The 23,295-nt window shown below is 40.2% G+C and overlaps 2 protein-coding genes and 1 non-coding gene across 8 annotated transcripts in view; 1 reads left to right on the plus strand and 2 right to left on the minus strand.

Annotated features, from left to right (window-relative positions):
- ptk2aa (protein tyrosine kinase 2aa) overlaps positions 1 to 15,796 on the plus strand; it is an 85,118-nt gene extending 69,322 nt beyond the window's left edge. For all 6 annotated transcript variants that reach the window (XM_085396730.1, XM_085396732.1, XM_085396731.1 and 3 more), the window contains 18 exons: positions 1,445 to 1,542; positions 1,684 to 1,768; positions 1,861 to 1,961; positions 2,118 to 2,233; positions 2,743 to 2,843; positions 3,178 to 3,267; positions 3,361 to 3,565; positions 4,390 to 4,492; positions 4,637 to 4,699; positions 6,188 to 6,298; positions 7,854 to 7,958; positions 11,536 to 11,598; positions 12,230 to 12,269; positions 12,578 to 12,681; positions 14,230 to 14,385; positions 14,542 to 14,622; positions 15,183 to 15,268; positions 15,355 to 15,796. In XM_085396730.1, coding sequence (XP_085252856.1) covers positions 1,445 to 1,542; positions 1,684 to 1,768; positions 1,861 to 1,961; positions 2,118 to 2,233; positions 2,743 to 2,843; positions 3,178 to 3,267; positions 3,361 to 3,565; positions 4,390 to 4,492; positions 4,637 to 4,699; positions 6,188 to 6,298; positions 7,854 to 7,958; positions 11,536 to 11,598; positions 12,230 to 12,269; positions 12,578 to 12,681; positions 14,230 to 14,385; positions 14,542 to 14,622; positions 15,183 to 15,268; positions 15,355 to 15,481 — 1,835 coding nt within the window. In that variant the 3' untranslated portion in view covers positions 15,482 to 15,796. The remainder of the gene's footprint in view (positions 1 to 1,444; positions 1,543 to 1,683; positions 1,769 to 1,860; positions 1,962 to 2,117; positions 2,234 to 2,742; positions 2,844 to 3,177; positions 3,268 to 3,360; positions 3,566 to 4,389; positions 4,493 to 4,636; positions 4,700 to 6,187; positions 6,299 to 7,853; positions 7,959 to 11,535; positions 11,599 to 12,229; positions 12,270 to 12,577; positions 12,682 to 14,229; positions 14,386 to 14,541; positions 14,623 to 15,182; positions 15,269 to 15,354) is intronic.
- A 2,119-nt stretch (positions 15,797 to 17,915) lies between these two features.
- trnav-cac (transfer RNA valine (anticodon CAC)) lies at positions 17,916 to 17,988 on the minus strand. Its single transcript has one exon. It is a non-coding gene; the product is annotated as a tRNA-Val (tRNA).
- Positions 17,989 to 19,080: 1,092 nt separating this feature from the next.
- On the minus strand, positions 19,081 to 21,158 carry rplp1 (ribosomal protein lateral stalk subunit P1). The gene is made up of 4 exons (XM_085396674.1): positions 20,952 to 21,158; positions 20,053 to 20,127; positions 19,417 to 19,531; positions 19,081 to 19,210 (listed from the first exon to the last, which is right to left on the minus strand). Exons 1-4 carry the CDS (start codon positions 21,021 to 21,023, stop codon positions 19,128 to 19,130), a joined length of 345 nt encoding a protein of 114 aa, XP_085252800.1. The 5' UTR covers positions 21,024 to 21,158; the 3' UTR covers positions 19,081 to 19,127.
- Positions 21,159 to 23,295: the final 2,137 nt, after the last annotated feature.

Below are 23,295 nucleotides of genomic sequence, written 5' to 3' on the forward strand. Positions count from 1 at the left end.
TACATCGTAGTGTTTTTGACCATGACCTCCAGTAAGCGCATTGAAAAGCCAGTAATGAATAAGCATTAGCTGTTTATTTGATCTTTAACACCTGGAAAAGAAAAAAAAGACTTAAATTGTTGTTGAGTTTTGTTTTGGCTTTTTCTTTTCTTTTCTTACTCAGTGGTATTTTTTATCTTGTAGATCGCAGCTCGTAAAGGTGAACTCGGGCGTCGGAACTGAGCGAGAGCCAATCCATAAACAAATCATTATGCTTCAGTACATATAACACTTTGTACTGAAGTACACTAATAAGTCAATCAGAACTTGGGAACATGAAGTAAAGGCAGACCTCTGGAACAACCTAACAGCATTTGTTGTGTTTTGGCTTGGCTCTCCTTGCACCATCCTGCTGTTATCGTGTCTTTACTACTTTTTAAAATTTGTTTCTTTTTAAATTGTGTTTTTTGGTTATGGTTCTTTCACAACTTCTTTTATGTTTGAAGAAATTATTAATTTCCTGAAAGTGAATATCAGTGTGGTTTTAATTACAGTAAATCTTTCATAATGGAATGTGTCTTTGGTTACTGCTGAACTGGTTTTGTTTGGGTTGGTTGAATCCAAACAACAGAACTCTGTTTAGCCTGACGGACAATTAAACTTGTAAAGAATAAGTTCCCGATGGTGAACGACCCCAATAAACCTTTTCAACTTGAGCTTCCTGCGGTTAGTTGGCAACTGACATTACTACACTGCCGCAGAAATGCTTCCGGGCTTTTTCAGCAAGGCGGAAATATTAATAACGCTTTAATGTTAAAAAAACAAGCAGTTTCTCTCCAATCCTTCTGGATACACTCTGTGAAAGTTAGGGTTAGATGCAGGCACTGACTTCATCAAGCAGTGTTTAGTTTCAGTCCGTATGAGAGGTGCTCAGAGATCTCCAGACTTTTTCCCAAATTGAAATTCTTTTTCACAACTACTTGATTGTATTTTTCCCCGCAGTTTCTCTGCAACATCACTACAGACGTCATTAGAGGAACAAGTGCATTATACTGGGACACTCGTGTGCATGTTCATGTTGTATGTTGTTGGTGTGTTTGCAGATCTGTGTTGCAGCGTGCATGTTTTACCATTGATCTAGTTAGAGAGGAAGAGGCTTGATCCAGGTCCTACTGTTTTAGGCTTGTTGTAAAGTGAAACTAGTGCCAATGGATGGGGTTTGCCTAAAAGGGCAGCGTAAGACTGCCAGAATGATAGAAATAATTTAAAGCTAACTTAGAAGCATATTGTGGAAACTTTTCCACAATAAACTATCTAAATATTTATATTTTTCTTGCTTAAACCTCATCCATGGTGTTGAAATAAATGCCAAATGTGACAGGTTCTTGCTTTTTTTCATCCACTGAAAATGCCCTTACTTCCTTCCCTATTCTTTTTCCTTTCCTCTTCTTACTCTGCCTCTCAGCGCGGGACTATGAGATCCAGAGGGACAGGATAGAGTTGGGCCGCTGCATTGGAGAGGGTCAGTTTGGAGATGTACACCAAGGAGTCTACAACTGTCCAGTATGTGAAAACACACCAACATGCGCACCTCTCTGTTAATGCGTGTGGGCCAAAAGGCTTGTACAGTCTTGCTTTGTTATTTCGGCGAGCTTTACAGTGTATCATCTGTTAACGCCTGTCTCGTGTGCTGTTTGTTTGCAGGACAAAGCATCTCTAGCTGTCGCCATTAAGACCTGTAAGAACTGTACCTCTGACAGCGTCAGAGAAAAGTTCCTGCAAGAAGCACGTAAGATGCAATTTTGTGTGTTTGTCAGTGTGTCTCACATCACATTAGCATTAAATGCATGATGATGCTATTACTGTCTTTTTTCCTTGCAGTGACAATGCGTCAGTTTGACCATCCTCACATTGTTAAGCTGATCGGCGTGATCACAGAGAACCCGGTGTGGATCATCATGGAGCTCTGTACTCTTGGAGAGGTAACCCTCATACTGTGTGTGTGGGATAATCTTGGTATTCGAGTTCTCTTGAGATGGCAAGAGCCATAAAAAGCTCAGTCTTGGTATGTCAGCGTGGTTCATCTTTTAACAGTGCCTCTGTCATTTCCTCCCTTTGTTTTCTCTCTCTGTCAACAGTTGCGCTCGTTCCTTCAGGTGAGGAAGTACAGTCTTGACCTGGCCACGCTCATCCTGTATGCCTACCAGCTCAGCACAGCTCTGGCCTACCTGGAGAGCAAACGCTTTGTACACAGGTAAACACACACACATATGCTTCTGTAGCCTGATTGAGGTGGGGGGGAGTGGAGGGCTCAGACTATTAGTGCCAACACCACAGATTATACTGAAATTGAATTAAAAAGGCATTTTCAACTACACGAACACCTGCAGGACTTTCAGTTTCTTATATAATCTCAAAACATATAAAAGTGCAAAATTATATTTCCTTTAATGACAACATTCTCTGAAGATCTTCCCACATTCACCCTGCCTTGTTACAATTTTACCAGTTTACTCAACAGTGAGATTTCCGACTCATGAATCATCATTTTGCATCACAAATGACAGTTGGGGTGTTACACAATCGGATGCACATATGTCACAAATGAAGCATTGCATTGTGAGTCTGTGAGTGTGCATGTGTAAGGATAATATATTATGTTTCATAAATATAATGTTACAGTTGAGACTACACACGGATCACAGCAGTAGGTTTTAGGTTTTCTTTTTTCCTGCTTTTTAAAAAAAAAAAAAAAAAAAATAGGGATATAGCAGCTCGCAACGTGTTGGTCTCTGCGGTGGACTGTGTGATGCTTGGAGACTTTGGTCTATCACGATACATGGAGGACAGCTCTTACTACAAAGGTAATGAAACAATAAAACGTTCAGTCGGATTTTAAGTATCCTTAGAGTTTCTGTGTAATTTCCACATTAACAGGTGTGTAAAAAGGCTCCTGTGAATTCTATAAAATGGGGAAACAAAGAAAGTGCAATGCTGACCTGAAACCAGCCAGTAGTCTTAGTTTAAATAACATTTAGCTGCCAGTGCGTTACCACCATCTACTGGTGACATCACGTTATATCAGCTGTTCTCTGCGTTACCAACTCATTGCAGCCTTTTTGTTGAAACACTAACTGGTGATAAATTTTTCTATTCTCTACCTTAGTGCTTATCTCTGTGTCTGTGTTTGTGTCTCAGCTTCTAAAGGTAAACTTCCCATTAAGTGGATGGCTCCTGAATCTATCAATTTTAGGAGATTCACGTCTGCAAGTGACGTCTGGATGTTCGGTGAGTTGTTTTTTTTTTCTAATCCAGCGCCACTGTGTGATGATGTGATTCATCACTGTAGGTGACTTTTGCGTGTCTGCGTCTCCCCCATAGGCGTATGCATGTGGGAGATCTTGATGTACGGCATCAAGCCCTTCCAGGGGGTGAAAAACAATGACGTGATTGGCAGGATAGAAAACGGGGAGCGCCTGGCGATGCCTCCTCAGTGTCCGCCCACCCTCTACAGTTTGATGACCAAATGTTGGTCATATGACCCCAGCAAGCGTCCGCGATTCACTGAACTCAAAACACAACTCAGGTAAAAAATAAACATAAAAAAAGTATTAAAACTATTAATAATTTAAAAAATGTTTACATGCTTATTTAATTAATGAGGTAGTTTAAAGGTAGTTTTTAATAATTTGCTTTAGGTGTAAAACTTTGATGTTGTTGCCATATGTTACGTTCCCCTGAGGGGTCTAGGCGGTGAGGGGGAAGTAACAAAAGGTGTCCAGGTCAGAAAAAGGAGTCAAGGAGGCAAAAGGGTTAAATTAAAGAGTTTTATTAAAGTTTCAATTTATACTAACTAAAAGAGACGGACAAGCCGCTATTACCATTTAAGGAAACAAACAAAACTCAGGCGTTGGTCAATAAAGTAAAACGTAAGCCAAAAAGAAAGAGCAGCTCACTAGCTGAAAACCACCAAAAACACAGCTCACTAGCTGTAACCACACTACTGGCACTCTGGCCCAGAGCTCACCTTTCCCTGGGCTTAAATACTTTTAATTACTGATGTGAGTCAGCTGTGTAACAGGGAAAGGTGGCACCTCAGGCAGAAGAGGTGGTGGGACATGCCCACACAGGCACCTTCAGGAGGAGAGAGGCCCTGCTAGGGCCGTAACACCATAATAGAGATGGCCTCTGTCTCAATCTGACCCCATGGAATAATTTTGCCTTGAGTTTTTCTTCTTCTTCCTTTTCATTAAGTTTAATTAGTACTAAAAACATGACATTGTTTGTTTTAATTTCTCTAAAAATCTTTGACTTTCAGTACATTGGTCAAGATGAAATAGTGCACTAAACCAAAAGAGTGCATGACCGCTCAATTCAATTTTCTCTCTGCCAATGTTTTAATTTCTGAAGCACGATACTGGAGGAAGAGAAGCTCCAGCAAGAAGAGAGACTCCGAATGGAAATGAGGAGACAAGTCACCGTTTCATGGGACCCAGATGAAGCACCACCTAAAGTAAGAATCAATGACTGTTTGTGCTCGATCTGCCTTTTTGAAATCATTTGTTTCCCATCCTCCCATACCCTTGTTATTTCTTGTATGTCTGTGCGAGTCTTTGTTGTGGCTGATTAACACAAATGGTTTTCTCCGTGTTTGTAGCCTAGCAGACCAGGTTACCCCAGTGAAGGCTTCGTCAGCAACTCCCCGCACAACCACTTCCCGGTAAACAGCACACAGAAGCACACAGATCTTCATCAGTGAGGAACCTGTGCGTTCCTGTTCTGCCTTATTCAGATTCAGCTGTCCTGGGAAGCACTACAGAGATAGATAGTGAGCTAGATGCTGTAAGACCTAATGTGGACAATGACAGTCCATTAATATATAAACCACTCCTTGTTAATGACTGACATCTATGCAGTCTGATATACTCTGCCATTATCTTAAACTGTGGTGAGCATAGTTTCATTGCACCTGACGAAGGTCACTTTGACCCACATGACATTTTACATCATCTGTGAAAAGATGGTTGAAAAAATGGCTTTTTCCAAGCATCTGCACACAGCTGTACATGCCGTAAGCGGTTACACAATTCTGTTGTTTCAAAACTGTCCCCCCCAATTTGTGTTAGATATTTACAAAAAGCTAAACAAAAATGAAAGTTGCTGCCAAGACAAATCTTTGGTCACGACTGAGCAAAAAATGCAAAAGGAAAACAATTCAGTCACCAGTTTCAAAAACAAACCTGTAAATGATATTCTGTAACACTAAAACAAAACAAAAAAATCTGTAAGGTTGTACAAATCAGCTCTAAGCGTGAATGCTGTCATCACAATAAGGCCAACCCAATAAAGTCTGTGTTAAGTCTGGAGTAGCTCTGACTGTCAGGCACACACTGCTGCATGTGTCTGAGTCAAAGAGAGACATGCAAGGACAGAAAGAGTTTGAGTGCAGTTATTCTTCTCCTCATAAACCAGGCAGACAGCAGGCATTTCCTGTAGTGCTAAAAGCCGCTTACTCGTGGACAAACACACACGGGCGCGCGCACACAAACACACACTAACAAATCAAAGCCACTCTTCAGCTCCTGGCAGCAAGCTTTTCTTTGGTCCTTATAAGGAGTGCGTAATTCAAACTGCCATTTAAGCCTAACTTGATAACATCGGACTTTAGATTAGCATCTGTATATTTCTGCATGCATTGCACACTAGACTGAGGTTTAAAGTGCATTTGAAGAGATTTTAACACTTTCTGAATCCATTTGCATGCCCGTCAGTGAAATAGTTACTGGCTTTGGTAGTGGTTTTTCATAAGTATTCATTGATTTCCTAGTGTTATTCTTATGTCGGTAGATTTCTGATTGTTTTGCCATCATCTGACTGGTTTAGAGCGTCTTTAAAAGCAGACTTTTTGTGAAAACGTAGACGTGGAAAGTTGAATGATAATCAAAGTTTTCTCTTCTGCTATTTTATTATCTGTGAATCCTTCGTCTTTTATGTCTTTGAGTCCCCATTTTCTCATTATTTCTTTCTATTGACGTCATTCTCTTTCCTACCAACACTGTTTTAGAGATAAAACTCTTAAATCTTCTAGTAACATAGAGCCAGATGTTGCAAAAGAGGAAGAACTTTACACTGCTTGTTTGTTCATAAATATTTTTGATTGTTTTCTTTGTCTGATTTTCTTTTCCACTTTCAATCTGTCCTCCTCCAGCAATCAGCCCATGGTGGTGTAGGTGGAGGAGTTGGAGGCAGCTATCCTCCTACTGATTCCTGGAATCCGCACAGACCTGAACATACTGCACCATGGAGCCCGAATATGGAGGTGTGCACCCACAAATGCATTTGACACAGAACTTTCACCAGTCAAACATGAATTTGTGTAACATCTCAGCCACTCACTGAACCCACTGTCGTAACTGTTTGTTGAATTTTTGCCTCATATCAAACACAGAAAACACATAGTGGTTAAAGCAGTTATGACCTGCATATGTGTTCTGTTTGGTTGCCAGGCGAAGCTAAAATTAAATCTCAAGATTTGTATCTGTGTGTTTGTGTGTGTGTAATTTACTTTTCGTTTTAGGCAACCTGAGCTGGTTACAGCACAGTAGTGCGGGACATGCACTTGAATTTTTCTGCAGTTTCTTTTCCAAGCAGACCAAACAAAGTGCTTCGTGCTAAGGAATCGTGTAACGGCATTTAAGAAATGTTGAACTACTGTCTTTCAAGCATTTTTATCAAACTATGAACAGTCATGTATGGGGGAAATAAGAGGTTTTGACAGGACTCTTGATGTAAAATGTTAAAGTTCATGACAGTACAATTAGAAAAAAAAGGATTATTTGGAAGGATTTCCAGGAAAAAGCCTATTCTCTTTAAAAAGAAGATAGCAGTATGACTTGCATCTGAACAGTCCATACTTATGGAACAATGTCCTTTAGACAGCCTAAAGTGGATGTTATGTTTCAAAGTTATGTTTGGGCCATAATTCATCGAACATTTCTTTTTTTTTTTTTTCTTTTTTTTTTTTTTTTTTAGCAGTTACAGGATCTGGGCAACTTGCCGAACTCCTCTGTAAAACAAAGTATTCTGTGAGGCTACCTGTCCATCATTAAACCGGACAATAATCCCAAGCACAACAGCAAATCTTTGTAAGAAAGGACGAAAAACAAAAGTTCCAATGCCCAAGTCAATGTCCAGACTTTGAAATTTGAAATGATGTGGTGGGACCTTAAGAGAGCTGTGAATAAACAAATTCCCGTAAAGCCCAATGAACTGAGGAAAGTCGTACAGAAAATGCTTATTAAAAGTTATTGCAGCTAAAGCAGGTTCTACAAGCTACTGAATAATGGGGTGTGCTTAGTTTTTCCACAGGACTGACTAATTATAATCATTAACCCTTGTATGGTGTTCGGGTCTGTGAGACCCGTGTTCAGTTTTTTTCAAAAGAAAAATTAAACAAGTAATTATTTTTTCACGTGTAAATGTGTTGTGTCTTTCCACTCACTCCACTTGATTATAACTGATTTATTTATAACATTTTATATAAAAGAAAAACGAGAAGCACATTAATTCATAAATGTGATCTAACAAAGGTAAAGGGAAAAAATTAACCATGTTTGCTGTTCATATGTCTTGTAATTGGGATGAAGTAAACATCTGTTGAGTAATTTAACATAAAATTGTTTGATAGTGTTAATTTGGAAAGCCAAAACTCTAGCGGGTCCACCAGACCCATGAACACTGGCTGAGTAACAAAAATACGAACACCACACAAGGGTTAAATCACGATAAGCAAGATTTATTCCTTCACTGCTACGTCTTGATAACAAGGCGCACCTAAGGACCTTTTTTTCCTCTCTCTCTCTCTCTTTCTACAGGACATTGGGTGTGTAGGTCAGGCGCTGATGGAGGAAAGGCTGATGATGCAGCAGCAACAGATGGAGGATGACCAGCGGTGGTTGGAGCAGGAGGAGAGCTTCATGGTAATTAAATTATACAGACTCATAGTGGCTGCATTTAAATATTCCCTCCTATTTTAGCTTTCTACATTGCCACTAGTGTTTTTTTTTCTTTGTCACATCCATAGTGAAGATTATGAATCCAAAGCAAAATAAACTGGGGTAAGCAGGGCTTCAGTTGCCCCTTAAGTCAGCTAACCAAACCAGCATTATTTGTCTCTTTTCAGTATTAACATATGTGGCTTATTTATACTTTAAAAAGCAAACAAAAGACACAAATAAATTCAATTCCATTTTATTTATATAGCACCTAATCACAACAAGAGTTGCCTCAGGGCACTTTATATTGTAAGGTAAGACTACAATAATACAAAGAAAACAGAGAAATCCCCAACAAGCCGCTATTAGCAAGTGCTTTGGTGACAGTGGGAAGGAAAAACCTGCAGCAGCATCAGGGACAAGGAGGGGCGGCCAGCTCCCATGACCAGTTGGGGGTGAGCGACTGAAGAGAGGACAAAAACATGCTGTGGAATAGAGCCAGAGATGAATAATAACTAATAATTAAATGCAGAGCGGTGTATAAACACAGAGTGAAAAAGGTAACTGAAGAAGAAACACTCAATGCATCATGGGAATCTCTAAACTAAGGAAGAAATCAAGGTCACCTGATTCAACCCTGACTATATGGTTTATCAAAAAGGAAAGTTTTAAGCCTTATCTTAAAAGTAGCAACAGTATCTGTCTCCCGAATCCAAACTGGAAGCTGGTTCCACAGAAGAGGGGCCTGACAGCTGAAGACTCTGCCTCCCATTCTACTTTTAAATCCTCTAGGAATCACAAGTAAGCCTGCAGTCAGAGAGTGGAGAGCTCTAATGGGCTGATACGGTACTATAAGGTCATTAAGATAAGATGGGACCTGAGTATTCACCTGATTATTCAAGACCTTGTGAAGAGCATGTGAGGAGCAGGATTTTAAATTTAATTCTGATTTAACAGGGAGCCAATGAAGAGATGCCAGCATAGGAGATATCTGCTCTCTTCCTTGTCACTGTCAGTACTCTTGCTGCAGATAAAATAAAGGCATATTTTACAACAGCAAATCATTTTGATTGCGAAATGGAACAAAAATCCAAATAAATACTTTATGAAGATGTAAATATAAAATTAGTGAGAGATTTTTTCCCACTTGGTAAACCCTCTTCGTGTCCACTGTTGTTGCCAGACGAGCTGCAGAATGTCTTTTTCAGATCTTTGAACTGGCTCAGTTGTGCATGCTTGATTTATCTCATCAGACACTGAGAAATCCCCAAAAAGGAGCCAAAATACTGCTTTTGCAAAACAAGTCTGTTTTTCTCCTCTGCTCAGGTCAGATTGTTTCTCTGCTTGTCTCGATGGCCTGTTTTTCAATTTTAAGACAAATGTTGGAGAGCTGAAAGGCAGTGAAAAAAATCAAGCATGAGTAATGAGCGCTGGGGAGTTGCTGGGTCGGCCTGTCATGTTTAACATGATTTCCTGTTCTACTGCTTCATAGACCAGGAAATCTGTCAGGGCAGATATGACGGGCTGAATGACTGATATCTTGTTTGTTAGCTGACACCAGGGGTGGGTTTTTTTTGTTTTGTTTTTTGTTTTTTTTCTGGATACTTTATATACCTCGCTGCACAAACCTTGAGGACCTTGGACCCCTGGGGAAATTAACACCCAGATTAATGGCAAAGGGGGCGGACCTGAGGGGCACCTTTTAACCTTTCATTTTATGACTTGTTTCTCACTCATGTAATTAGTGGACAGGTTTGGATGTACCACCTGAATCACAGCCACCTCAAACATTTTTTCAATAAAAGCTTTAACAGCCACGTTTTCGAAATCTCATAAAGAGGGACTGACTGGCACTCACTACCCAGAGCATGGATGTAAAAACCAAAATTGCTCCCTACAGATTCTCTGCTGAGCTGAAGCTAATCTGATAGTATCTTGGTTCCAGCAGCTGAAAATGTAACAATAGACATAGATTTAATCGCAAGGTAGTGTGCTTTAAAATCAATAGTGCTGTAGATTAAAACCCACTGTCCACAGGATTTGTGTCAGCTGCAGGGTCAGTCAGTGAGCAGGTAGTATTACAAAGCCTGTTTGAAGTCTAGTTAAATTAATATTCTGACGTGTATGCCGCTGTGACCCTGCCAGGAATGCGATAAAAAACGTTCACATGATATTCTCAGCAGATTAATAGTAGTGAAACTGTTATAAATTTCACATTAAAACCAAATGTGTGTTTGAGCTCTTTAGAAGTGCCTCGTGCTATCTGTTTTTCTTTCTTGGGAGCTGACCTTCATAATATTTGCTGGTGCAGATTGAAATCCATTTTTAAACCTAGTCTTTTGCAGGTGTAGTTTAAATGCTTGCCTCTAATTAGCAACACATTCCTGCACAGAGTGCATGTGATCAGTGATGTGTTGACTTCTGGTCTAAAGTCTGAGTGAACCTTAATCTCCAGTGGCAGCTGTTGTGGCCGTTACTCCTGCCTAAACTCATTCTTGAACCATGTTCAGCTGGAGAAGTCAAGTGAAAGCTGCTGTCGTACGTTTGAAAGAAGCAAGTGGAATTTTTGCTGTGAGGGGAAACGAGCGCTGGATTCGGGATATGCAGGCTAACTTAATGTAGAATATGTGCTGGAAAATTACAGAAGTAATAAAAGAGCTTAAGGCAAAACAGGCAAGTAAATTTGATGTGTGAGTTCAGGCTCATCAGGAGAGTGGAAGAAGGGAAAGAGAAAAGCAAAGAGAGGAGGACAGAGGGAGGGAGAAAGGAAGTGGGATTGGCAAGAGCGAGGGAGAGGGAGGAATGAACGAGGAGTCGCCCGTCAGAAAGAAGGAGCGAGAGAAACAGGAGGAGATCCAGAGAGATGGAAAGAGTGGGAGGGAGAAAAAGAGAGGACAGTGAGGCAGTTGGATCTTTTTCTCTTTAGGATTTAGTCTCTGTGCCCAGCGGAGCTTTTCTTCCTCTGGAAAAACTTTTTCTCCTGCCTTTTCCTTCTCATCCAGTCGCCTCTGACTCAGGTTTTCTCTCTGTCTTTTGCAAACTTCTGCATTTCTTTGTGCTGTCTACCGTCAGTTTCTCTATGACTTGAGCTGCTCCATCTTTTATCGCCCCTTCTATTAAACTTTCGATCCTTACACCCGCCCTTCTTTCGATGGCCTCCACTCTCTGCATTCCTCCGCCTGACTTCATCAACCTATATTCTCCCAGGATGCATCTCTTCAAGGCGTGCTTCACCAAAACGGTACTGGAACAGAAAGCGAGGGGATGCTGGAACTATTCAGTCGTGTAGTGATCTCTTTGTGAGCAGGGCTGGTTTTTTTTGATTGTCGCTGCTAATATTTTAATTTTGCAAAATCAGTTTTGCTTTTAAATTGTGATGCTTGGTTAGGAAATGAAATGATTTTGCAGCAGTTTTTATGAATTACAAATAAAATGTTACATATTTTATTCTTTTGCTGCAATGCCTGGTACAATGTGCATATATTTCTGTATAAAATATATATATTTATGGCTTTTATATTTAATCCTTTCTAATCCATTGTATGTCTGTGTCTCCCTGCAGAAGGCGGAGTCCAGAAACAGCAGAGGGAGCGTCGACAGGGAGGACGGCACACTACAAGCACCGGTCAGTCTATGTGTGTGTGTGTATGTGTGTGTGTGTGTGTGCTTTGACATTTTAAAATTGGATTCACTTGTGGTTTCGTTGAGCTGTGGAGCATGGTTGGACAAATGCTTGTGGTGCTAAGAAAAACGTAATAGAGAGGTAGCAGAGAGATGATTATAAAAAAAGGGGGAAAAGCAGAGAAAAGCTCAAAGAAAGAGAACCAGAGTGAGGCAGAGGGGAACGCGTTCAGACAAACGGAGAGGAAATGCAGACGGCGGGAGAAGAGAAAGTATTTCAGTCTGTAAGCCATGAAGGGCACTGCCTACATACCGACCACTTGACCACAGAGGACACATGGGAACTTTAAAGGCAGAAGAACTGGACGTTAACTGTACACAAGGGTTATAATGGCCTGTAGCTTAGGCAAAAATGAGGACATTGCTGGTGATTCTTCTCGGTATGCGATGGCAGCTTCCAACTTTCTGTCTTATATTTAGCTTGTTTATGTTTGTGAATGTTACATTTATTGTTTCTGTGAGATTTATTCCCCTAAATAAAAGGTTGGTCAATGTGGATGAGAATTTATTGATACTAGACTTATAAAAGTCTGAGATTACTGGACAAATTTAAGTGTGTCTGTCTGTCTGCACAGGGTGGAAGTCAACATATCTACCAGCCTGTTGGGAAACCAGGTGAGAGAGCAAACACACTGACATGTTTAGTAGAAACAGACGGTGACAAGTATTGAAAATAATAAGTATTTTCATCCCAACATTTGTGGTGGAAGAAAAATATTAGAACTGGTACATTATTAGTTGGCATTGTTGACGCATGAACATGTCGGTCGCTATAGCATATCAGTGGTAAACTACTTTAAACTACTTTGTATTCTGTTTCTTAAATGTAACTCATATTATAGTCTAGTTATCTGTATAAAAATGTACATGCTATGTTGCTTCATGGCAAAGATGCTAACCCACAATTTTGTTTTTTCCCCCAGAACCTGTGGCACCTCCCAAAAAGCCACCCCGCCCAGGAGCTCCAGCTAACTTAACCAACCTGCCCAGTCTCTGCCCCGTAGAAAGCTACAATGACGGGGTCAAGGTGCATATGAACACACAAATTCCAGCAAGAACGTGAGGTTTAAAGATGATTAAGATTAGGAACGGGCTTTCATTTCTCTGTTTCATAGAAGTCTGTGTTTTACTGTGGTAATTTGCACGCTCTTGCCTACACATAGCTTTTGATTTGGTTCTTTGGTATTGTGCTGATGGGTTGCATGCCGGTCCATGTCATGCCTTGCCTGTGGTTGGCTTTGGCCTAATGTGCTGTCCCTCTTCTCTCCCCCCCTTTTTACTCCTTCTCTCCCCCCGTTACTAACTTCCATCCACTACTCCTTTAACCTGCTTCCATTCTGTTCTTATTCCTTATTTTCTGACCCGCGGCACCGCATCCACACACCCACCAATCCATCTCTCTGACACATTCCCTTGTTTTCACAACCTGCGTACTCCGTTCCCCTTCAACCACTCCCCTTTCAAACCGCATCCACCCGACCACCACCACTCCTTCCCCTGCCCTCTTCCTCCCCCAAGCCGTGGAGGGTAAGCTAATCTTTGTGTGTCTGTCCTCATTATAGAGTTAGCCAGCTGCTAGTTACAGTAACTTTCATGTTCTCAGAATCATTCAGTCATTTTCTTCACCAGAGGAAAAAACGGGGAAAAAATAGAAAACAGTTGTTATTAATGGAACCGTGGTTATGAACTGCTGGTTAGAGATAGATTGCATATATAAAACCTTTTTTTAAAAATGTGCAAGCAATACTTCTGGTGAAGAAAAAATTGATGTAGATATTATAGCACATGTCAGTAGATTTGTAGCAAAAGTCTAACACTGTGTCTAATGATCGAAGTTAAAATGATGAACTTCTCAAAGGTTTGATGCATCAAAAACATCTACCTCCAAATCTGAGTTATTGTCCACCATCATTTGGAAAAACTTTTATTATTTTTATTGTTTTGGTTTTGCCTTATTTTATTAATGAAAACTGTGGCTATCAAATTGCTTAAGCCTTGCTTTAACGTCTCCATAGTAATTGCTTCTTCACCACGACATTTAAAAATGTCTCGTAGCTTAAACACAGTTACGTTGGTACCTTAAATCTGTAAAACAAGGTACAGAGTTTTAATTGGAAAACACCATAAAATGTTTTCAAATGGTTCGAATTAAAAGGGCTTTTTTGTATAAATGCCCGCCTTACACGCAGCAGATGTGCAGTGTCTGCTTAGTGTTAACATCTGTATTAAAGTCACTTAACAAAGAGTTGAGCTTTGAGTTTGTCACTTAACAACCATTCTGTACTAACATGCCTGCTGCTCACTGTAGAAAAGTCAGTTTCTCATCATTAGCTAGAAATGCTTGTGGCTAGAAATAGATTGTCTCCAGTTTATCTTTGCATATACTGCCACCTACAGCTAAATGTGTGAAACTACCATCACTTGCCTGACCATGGCAGAAGAAAGAGCTGTGGGCAGTTTGAGTGATGTTAGTCGTTGTTTAAATATGTATATTTAAAAGAAATAAACTAAGAAAAAATAGCAATGAATTGGAAACTTAAATCTTTATAAGTAAGTCTCCGGTCTGCTGGTACAGTTGCAGCCTCAAGAGATCAGCCCACCTCCCACCGCCAACTTGGATCGTTCCAACGACAAAGTGTATGAGAATGTGACGGGACTGGTTAAAGCTGTGATCGAGATGTCGAACAGGATCCAGCCCGCTGCCCCGGAGGAGTACGTCCCCATGGTCAAGGTAGGGTGAACGTCACGGTTAAGATCTTCAGACAACCTTCACTGTTATTTACACTTTGTGTTACACTGGCAGAGTGTGAAAATTGAGAAAATATTAGGGTGTGGAAGAGCCAGTTTAATACTACAAACTTATGATTGTATGTGTTTATTGTCATAGGAAGTGGGTTTGGCTCTGAGGACTCTGCTGGCCACAGTGGATGAGACGATTCCTGTGCTGCCAGCCAGCACACACAGAGAGGTACAAAGAAACTCCTGTCATAAGAGAAAACCACTAAAAGGGTTCAGTGATAGGTTGAAAACTAGATAAACTGTCTTTCGTTTGTTTTTGGAGTTATTTTTGATCTTTTTCATGAGAGTTTCTTAATTTCTTGTCACAGCAACTACTCATTGGCGAAACATTGCTTATCCAGTCTTGTACACTGAATCTTCCTTCTTAAAAAACCAACAAAAGGAATGTCTGTTCTTTGTCTGCTACGACAGCTTGAGTAAGGGTTTCCTTATGTAGTACTACTACAAGGCATATTTGCTAACGACACCGTAGTGTAAAAGGTAACGTTGTCGCTAAGGTGTCCATAGAGACAGAGTGCTTAAAAAATAACCCGTAAAAATGTGTCTCCTGTCCCGCTGAAGCCGATGCAACTGAGGTCCACATAGATGTGAGAAATGTACCCTAACAGGCACCTGTGTTGTCATTTTAAAGCCACTTTTGGTATTGAAGTAAATACATTTCTTTGATCTTCTTCCTTTGGAAGTTATCATTTATCATCTGATCCTGATATTTTCTTTGTCTTTTCATAGATTGAAATGGCCCAGAAGCTGCTGAATTCAGATCTGGCCGAGTTGATAGCGAAGATGAAGCTGGCGCAGCAGTATGTCATGACAAGGTGAGGATTAACACGTTAATGGCGCGTTTTCTTGATTTATTTTTACGTCGGGGCTCATGTAGTAAAAGCTGTGTCTGTTTCGACAGTTTACAAAAGGACTACAAGAAACAGATGCTAATGGCAGCTCACGCCCTCGCAGTTGACGCCAAGAACCTGCTGGACGTCATCGACCAATCACGGCTCAAGATGATCAACCAGACCCGCCCACATTAGCCCGGGATCTAACCAACTTGGCGGTTTTTGATGAAGTGAATCCAAATGCAGGACAGGAAAAGAGGGCCCGGGAGTTTGGTAGTTCTCGGGAATTTAATAAGAGACTGAGAAGGATCGGCAGGTGGACAGAGTGATGAAGGTCTGACGTGGAAAACCGATGAACAGCAGACACGACAAACTGAAACAATCAGCCCCTCCCCCCCTCGTTCTCTCTGGAAAAAAGTCATGTTTTGGCCAATGTTGTGTTGTTTTGTACTTCAGTTGTATTATTGCCTTTTTGTATCCAGAGAAACCCTCTTCTGTCTCATCACATATCCTCAAAAAGAAACCCTTTTTTTCCAGAATGACTCATTACTCATTTAAATCTTTGAAGATTCAAATAAAATGTCTGGGAAGCTCACTTGAAGGACTGGACAGGTATTTTTGGTGAATGGACCCACCAATCTTTGCCACGAGAACACATGACTGACACTCCACAAACGCAGGAGGAAGCAACTGGAACTGAAGAGCCTGCATGAGGAGGATGATGAAGATGATTTCATAAAGTTCTTTAAACATGCTTTTATATTATTATTATTATTGTGGTTGTTGTTGCTATGTTCATCCCTGCAGTATGCCTCTGTTTTCTTAAACTTTGTATGAACAAAAGTGATCGATTTACACCACGGTTGCTCATAATTTCATCTCTTTTCTCTTCTTTTCACCCCACTCTAGACTTCTTTATCTCAGGCATCAAGATACAGCATAAACATTTGAGTATTAAAAAAATGCAACAGCTATAGGTCTTTTTAAATATAAAAACTGCTACATGCAACTTTTAAAGTTAACTTGCATAAGTAAATATACAAAGAAGCTCTATTTTTAACACATTTCTGAGGCATGAATTGTTAGTAAATAATAAATATTGGAGAGGGGAGAACAGGAGGGAGGAGTGGAAGGGACAAATGGAGGGAGGGTAGTTTTTAAGTTACAGTGGAGGTGCTAATAATACTATACAGCTGCTTGCCCTGTGCCAAATGAACATTTCACTCAAAACATTGCTTAACTGTGGAATACAAGAACAAGTTTAGCAACAGCTTAACTGTTGTTTCTCTGCTTATCCTCTAAAATTGTGATTGCTTTGTATATTAAAGCTCTCTGTACCATGCCATCAGTCGGGTTGTTTCCTCTTTGTCAAACTTTCAGGTGATTAGTAGAATATTTACAGTCTTTGTTGCACTCTAGTTGTATCTGTAACGCACTAAGAGTTGTTTTAAATTAAGGGTGTCAACCTCATTCGCAAGGGTTTGGTCATGATTTTAAAATATGAAATTGTTATCCTGTTTTCCTCCCCCACCTTTCTACCTCCCTCCACTGCAGTTATTTATACCTTTTTAATCCTTCTCTACTTCTGGTCTATCTATTCTTCCCCTCACCTTTGTGTTCCTTCTCTCCTCCCTCTCATCCTCTCGCTGTTCCCTCTCCCCTGAGGTGAGCAATATTCTCAGGAAGGAGACAGTTGTACAGTTGCTAAACCGAGCAAATAAAACACTGTTATTATTGAAGCAATTCAGGTTGTTGTCTTGTTGTTTCGTCTGTTATTTGTTTCACTGTCTGTAAGATAGCAATACATATTTTATGCATGCTTAATTACATACTGTAGATCTATATGGGAAACTCATGTTGGGCTTTTTGGCTTGTAAAGCATCGAAAGAGTCAATAATTCAAGTAGAGCTCCTGAATTAAGGCTATTTAGGATTTTTTTTTTTTTTTTTTTGCCATCCATAAGGCAAAATTTCAGTCCACTTCAGTCATAACAGCAGTACATCATGGGAAACCCTGAGTTGTTTAAGGGTATTGCAGCATAACTGAGGTATAGTTCAGGGTCCCCTAATCCAACCATAAGTATTATTTTTATCAAAAAGGAAAAGTTGAATTTTAAGTTATCTCATAATTTCAATTTACTAACTCATACTCAGATTTGAGAATATAACTTGAAATTTTGAGTTATTAAGTCTTACTTTAGTAATAAAATAAGACTTTTGTAAGTAAAATAAGTAAATGAGCTCAGCATGGATCATAAATGAACATAACTGTAAGTGAGCTTAACCTTTGGCAGGTTAATAGTTAACCCACCAGCAACAATGGGTTCCGTTTTAACCCCCTTACATTGACAAAATTAAACATATTGTGTGTAGGGGAAGTCTAAGGAGTAAAATGCATGAGGTTATTTGGGGATTAAATGAGTTAATGTGAAGACAATGCTAAAGTTCATGCTGATGGCATGGTTTTGATGATCTTAGAAAAGTTGTCAGTGCTCTTGGATCATAAGTCTTATTGCAAAACCTGCCAGACAGTACATGATTTAAAAAAAATCTGGTCACTGTGTTTTGTGACGTTCAGTTGTTCTTAGTTTGGTTGTCGCTGTGAGTGGAAAAGAAAAATTTATAAAACTTGTTTCCGCCCGGTTTCGAACCGGGGACCTTTCGCGTGTGAGGCGAACGTGATAACCACTACACTACGGAAACTGCTGTTAGTAATGCGTGCGCCACCTTGTATACAAATATTGCAATATATGCAATCAGGAATACGATGTTTTATTTCGATATACAAGTTTAGTTCGATACATTTGTGGATTTCCCCACCACCTGGTTAACTCCCGGTTGTGTGACTCTGTTAGCAGGACAGGCACAGAGAATAATTTTGACTACTGATGTTACGTCTGACGCTGAAACCCCGAGTGTCAAGTAAAGCTTATAAAGCCTTTGTCCAGGCCAGCAGAGCCGTGGACTGCCTGGTTATGTGACTCGAGCAGTTCATAAAACTGTGAAATTATGTTTTTTTTTGTTGCGTGCGTTGGATCTGAGGTGATTTTGAGGTATCACCAGCTTGCAAGATTGTAAGCAGATTATGGAGCCACCAAAAAGGCGAAAAATATTAGCATTTAGAGATGACACATTCACTGGGCTTCATGCCATCACTACTTTTGACTTGAAGTAAAATCTTTTGAATTAAATGTATGCCGAACTGAAAGCCAATGATCTGAAAGCTTAGAGGTCATTATTTAGTCAGGGTACTGACATCATCTTCTAAATTGTATTAAAAGCCATCTCCACAGTCTAACTTAAGATGACCATTGATTAGTAATAAATCCACATTTACCTAACTTATCAAACTGTATTTTCAAGACAAGCTGTTGCCGATCTCCTAAAAGTTTACTCCAGATCATGAAGTCTTCTACCAGTTTTGCACTATGCAGAAACATATTTTATCAATTGGCTGGTCAAACTAATGAGAATTGAAAGTAACTGAGAATGAAAAGTAAAATCTTGAGTATAATTTGGATGATCACTGTACTCAGCTTTTACAAAACTCTGACCATGAGTTCAGTAGTTGCGGTTTTGTGAATTATCAGCACACAGCTTGCCATGGCATTAGGTTCAGTGCCTGAATTGAATGTGCTGAAATATAATTTCTCTCATGTCCAGGGAAGTGAAGTCACTACAAATCTACAGCCTTAAATGTCACTTTAGGTTAATGTGCTGACAAATGCTGCAGATTTAAATTGTATGTGCAGAATTTCTGTACATAAAAAACAAACAAAAACAAGAGACAAGGAGTGATTTTTTATACTTTTATTGTGTTTTTGTATAAAAAAACATTTGTTTTAGTCAAAGAGACCAAAGCCCATGTCGTCGTCTGACTCCTCGGACTCTTCCTTCTTCTCCTCCTTCTTCTCCTCCTCCTTGGCTGTAGAGGGAAAACAAGATTTAGTTAAGTCAAAGATGACTACACAAACTAAATTCAGAAGAAAAGAAAAAAGTCAATTTGATTTCTGAGGTACATGAAATCTGAACTTGAAGGAGAAACTCAAAAGTGGTACAAGCCCAAGACTGCATTCACATTATTGTTATGTAACTGCAAATGTAGCGCTGGGAAATGCTTTGTTTAGTTACCTGGGGCGTCACCAGCAGTGGCAGTACCACCTGCAGCAGCAGCGACTCCAGCTGGGGCTCCGCCGCCAGCTCCAACATTGCAGATCAGACTGCCGATGTCGATGCTGGACAGAGCCTGCCAAAGAAAATTCACAGGTTACGTCACTTTATTCACATGTCCAGCGCTTGTTATAGAGATCAGTGTATTTAAAAGGCAGGGCATCAAGCATAACTCCTACCTACCATGCCTAAAGACTCTTTACAGCAAGTGTAGTATGTTTTCATTTTTTTTTAAATTTTAATATGTTCATAATTTGTATCCTACTCATTCATTGAACTTTCTTTAAGTGGCAGCACTGTTGCATCAAGACATTTATTCCATATTCATGTGTTTACTCATACTGGCAACAACAGGAACAATATTAATCCTTTCAGCCTGACATAACTTTAAAAAAAAAGAAATTTAAATGTAAATACAGACCATTAAAACACACAGAAAGCAATGAACAGGTCTGTTTCACTACGGCACATGCAATCAGTAAGTCTCCTTTACAGCCACTTAAATTTGTATTGGTTATAAGAGTTATTGGGATACATAAAAACTGGCAGATCTTCAGATCTATTCAGTGATATGATTTCAGAAGTGTGTTCTCTCACCTTGGAGAACAGACTTGGCCAGAAAGGCTCCACAGTGACTCCAGCAGCCTTGATCAGGGCATTCAGCTTGTCCTCCTGTGGACAGACAAATAAATAACATAACAACCATCATTATTAAACTCTACTTCACATGTTGAACCACTTTTGGGAACCCCTTTTGCTAAAATATGAGCGATGACATATAAACTGGTGTTCTATAATGTGTTGAAGCTAACACTTTCAGTGATTACAAATATAATTTAAGAAAACATAACTGAAACATGTCCTCATTCCACTTTCACAGGTAAACGTAATGTGCGTGAAATCACACACTGGTGGTGGCAAGCCACATTGTAGACACAGCCTTCAGAAGCCAGGCTGCCACCGGGCCCTCTGACGACCACCACCAGTAGGCACACATGGGGTTAGTATCTTGCCCAAGGATATTTGGCATGTAGCCTGGGATCGAACCACAGACCTTCCGAGGAGTAGGTGACCCGCTCATGCAACAAGCTCTAACAATAACAACTTTGAACAGTGATGCCAACACTATAAAAATAAATGTTGTACTCTTGATGAGTCTGACCACTCAGCCTGTGAGTGAACACCACATCCAGACCTGTCAGCCGAGATGTTTAAGGCTAAACTGACGGTTAAACATCAGCATTCAGAGTAAGAACACAAGACTGAGCTGTCCAGCTAGAAAAACGCGGCCTATGAATAGCAACTAGCATGACGCCATTTTAGCCAGTTCGCGGACATAACTGGCGTTTGTCCGATATATTAATATACTGGTTTATCTGTAAACTTTAATGTCTCATTTTTTGTATTTCGGGATATTTATCCCCAGAAAAAAATGTTCAAGAACGACCAATTCAGACATATTGGCTGAAATATCCCGGGTAACCTAGGACACTTACAGTGACGGTAACTTCATCGTCGTGGAGGATCAGAGCGGAGTAAATGCAGGCGAGCTCGGATACGGAGGCCATCGTAGATGTTAGATTTAATGTTCGTAGGGTCAGATGCCTGAAATTGACGGTGCTAGTCGCCGGATTGCGGGCCTTAGCTTCTGGTGAAGAACCGAGCACCTCACGCACGTTGAATTCCTACAGTAGAAAAGGGAGGGCCGAAGGGGGGAGCTCAGTAGATGTACTGTGCGTCAGGGAGCGTGGTTCTGACGTCACGACGCACAAAACGACGTACGATAGCTTTATGTTCAGAAGACTTTATTTTATTTTTAGAATAGTAATACGTCGCTGGTAAATATTATACATAAAATAGTTCAAAAATATCTTGTATCTAGTCCCGGTATTATATTCCTACCAGTCTACATATAATGAAACATCAGTGTGTGAGTTACTTAGTTTTTTGAATATTTGTCACTCGTACATATTTCAGATCATGGGTGGCATGTGCCACCCTAAAATGATCTCCTGTCACCTCTCTACCTCTAGCGCCACCCTATGGTTGTGCCAGAGCACATTTTGAATCAACACCGAATGAAGGTGACAGAGGGGGGGAGGCATGGGGTGACATGTGCCAATGGTTCAGCCTCTGGGGTCGCCGCACCTCCAAATCATGTCTGACTTAAGATGACATAGATACAAGCTGCAGCCACGCTGAGTCTCTGCTTTACCTTGTGTTGAAAGTTCAGACTTCAAAGTTTTTTTATTTGATTGATAGGCCACTAAAACCAGAGTTGTTTTTTTAACATGCTCTTTCCTGAATACTACCATCATGTTTAGTGTGGAAAAAACAGTAGAAAAGGGCATTTTTTTAAGGACAGCATCCAAAAAAGGAAAGAAATGTACCACATTTACTAATAAAATTATTATATGGCATCAAGTGGAAGAGAGGAACGTTTTTGGGAGTGATGGCAGAGAGAGAAAGACACAGAGAGAGCGATATCAATAGTGAATTTGTGACGTTCAGTGTGTTTGGAGTGTAGTTAGTGTGGAGTGTAGTCGTTGTTTTATTTTGTGTGTCAGTGAGGGTACTAGTGAATATCACAGTAGCTGCCAAAAAGCCACCAAAGGCAGACTGCAGTGTAAACACTCTATCCAGGTGAAAAACAGGATGAGTGATACATCTCCAGCTGTCAGGCCTGCAGGGTCTATCCCTGTAGTGTCTTGTGTTGTGGCTGGAAAAAACTATCTTTTACACTGGCACAAATAATTTGTGGGGCATCTTATTGCGACACCTGATTATTCTCTCATTTTAGTTTCAATAGAATTTTTACCCTTGCCCTGTGGCAAATTACACCCTGGACCCCAATAAAACATGAAAAATTAAGAGTCTGCAGTCTGTTCATACCTACAGGCCAGTGGACACTCTTTCAAGGATGAGGATGTACACATCCTGGACAGGGGGGAATGCTGGTTTGAGCGCGGAGTCAAGGAGGCCATTTACGTGAAAAGGGAAAGACCATCTCTAAATCGAGGAGGGGGCCTAAGAGTACATCTTTCGCCATCTTACAATGCTGTGATTGCAGCCATTCACCAACTTTCTGTGAATGGTACTCATGGCCATTGATCTGTGGTCTTTGATCAGTGGGTTTTGGTCAGTGGTTGTTGATCAATGGTCATGAGAATTTGCATAATTAAGATTAAGGAACTGACCTCCCAGCCCATTGTTCCTTCAGTGCATCAAAACCATCTTGGTGAACCCGTTTGGATAAAAGTGCATCAGCTCATACCCAACAGTCTAAATCCAGTCATGTTGTGAAGAGTGCGTTGAAAAACATGAACATGGTGGATACTTGGAGACTACTTTACCCCACAGGCAGGGCTTACTCCTTTTTCTCTTCCGTTCATGGGTCGTACTCCCGTATTGATTATATCTTTCTGGACTCTAAACTTATTCCAATTATGAGGGATGTTACCTACCATCCTATTTTAATTTCTGACCATAGCCCTTGTCCATTGATCTGGATTTTGCAGATTTAGCTAACTTACAGAGAAGAAACTGGCGCTTTGATCCAACTCTGCTTAAAGATGAGACGTTTCATAAGAAATTAGAGAAGCACATTTTGGATTTTATTAATGATAATGATAAAGGTGATGTTGACGATGCAATTCTCTGGGAGAGTATGAAGGCGGTAATTCGAGGCCACATTATTTCGTTCTCTGCAGCTAAACGTAAATCCCAGGAAATGGCTTTGAAGGATCTTGAGTCAAATATACAACAGCTAGAACAAACTTATCAGTCCTCTCCCAAAATAGAATTACTGGGCAAAATTACTAAATTGAAGTGTGAGTATAA

This window comes from Rhamphochromis longiceps, linkage group LG22 (genome assembly GCF_057381845.1).
Source record: "Rhamphochromis longiceps isolate RC_006_pf linkage group LG22, R_longiceps_female_GT1.1, whole genome shotgun sequence".
Taxonomy (NCBI): domain Eukaryota; kingdom Metazoa; phylum Chordata; class Actinopteri; order Cichliformes; family Cichlidae; genus Rhamphochromis; species Rhamphochromis longiceps.

Bases quoted from the DNA above. Each gene is read 5' to 3' on its own strand.
- rplp1 (XM_085396674.1), bottom strand. From the start codon at position 21,023: ATGGCCTCCGTATCCGAGCTCGCCTGCATTTACTCCGCTCTGATCCTC. The intron at 20,128-20,951 runs GTAAGTGTCCTA...GTCTGTCCACAG, and splicing joins ACGATGAAGTTACCGTCACT to GAGGACAAGCTGAATGCCCT. The intron at 19,532-20,052 runs GTGAGAGAACAC...TTTCTTTGGCAG, and splicing joins GGCCAAGTCTGTTCTCCAAG to GCTCTGTCCAGCATCGACAT.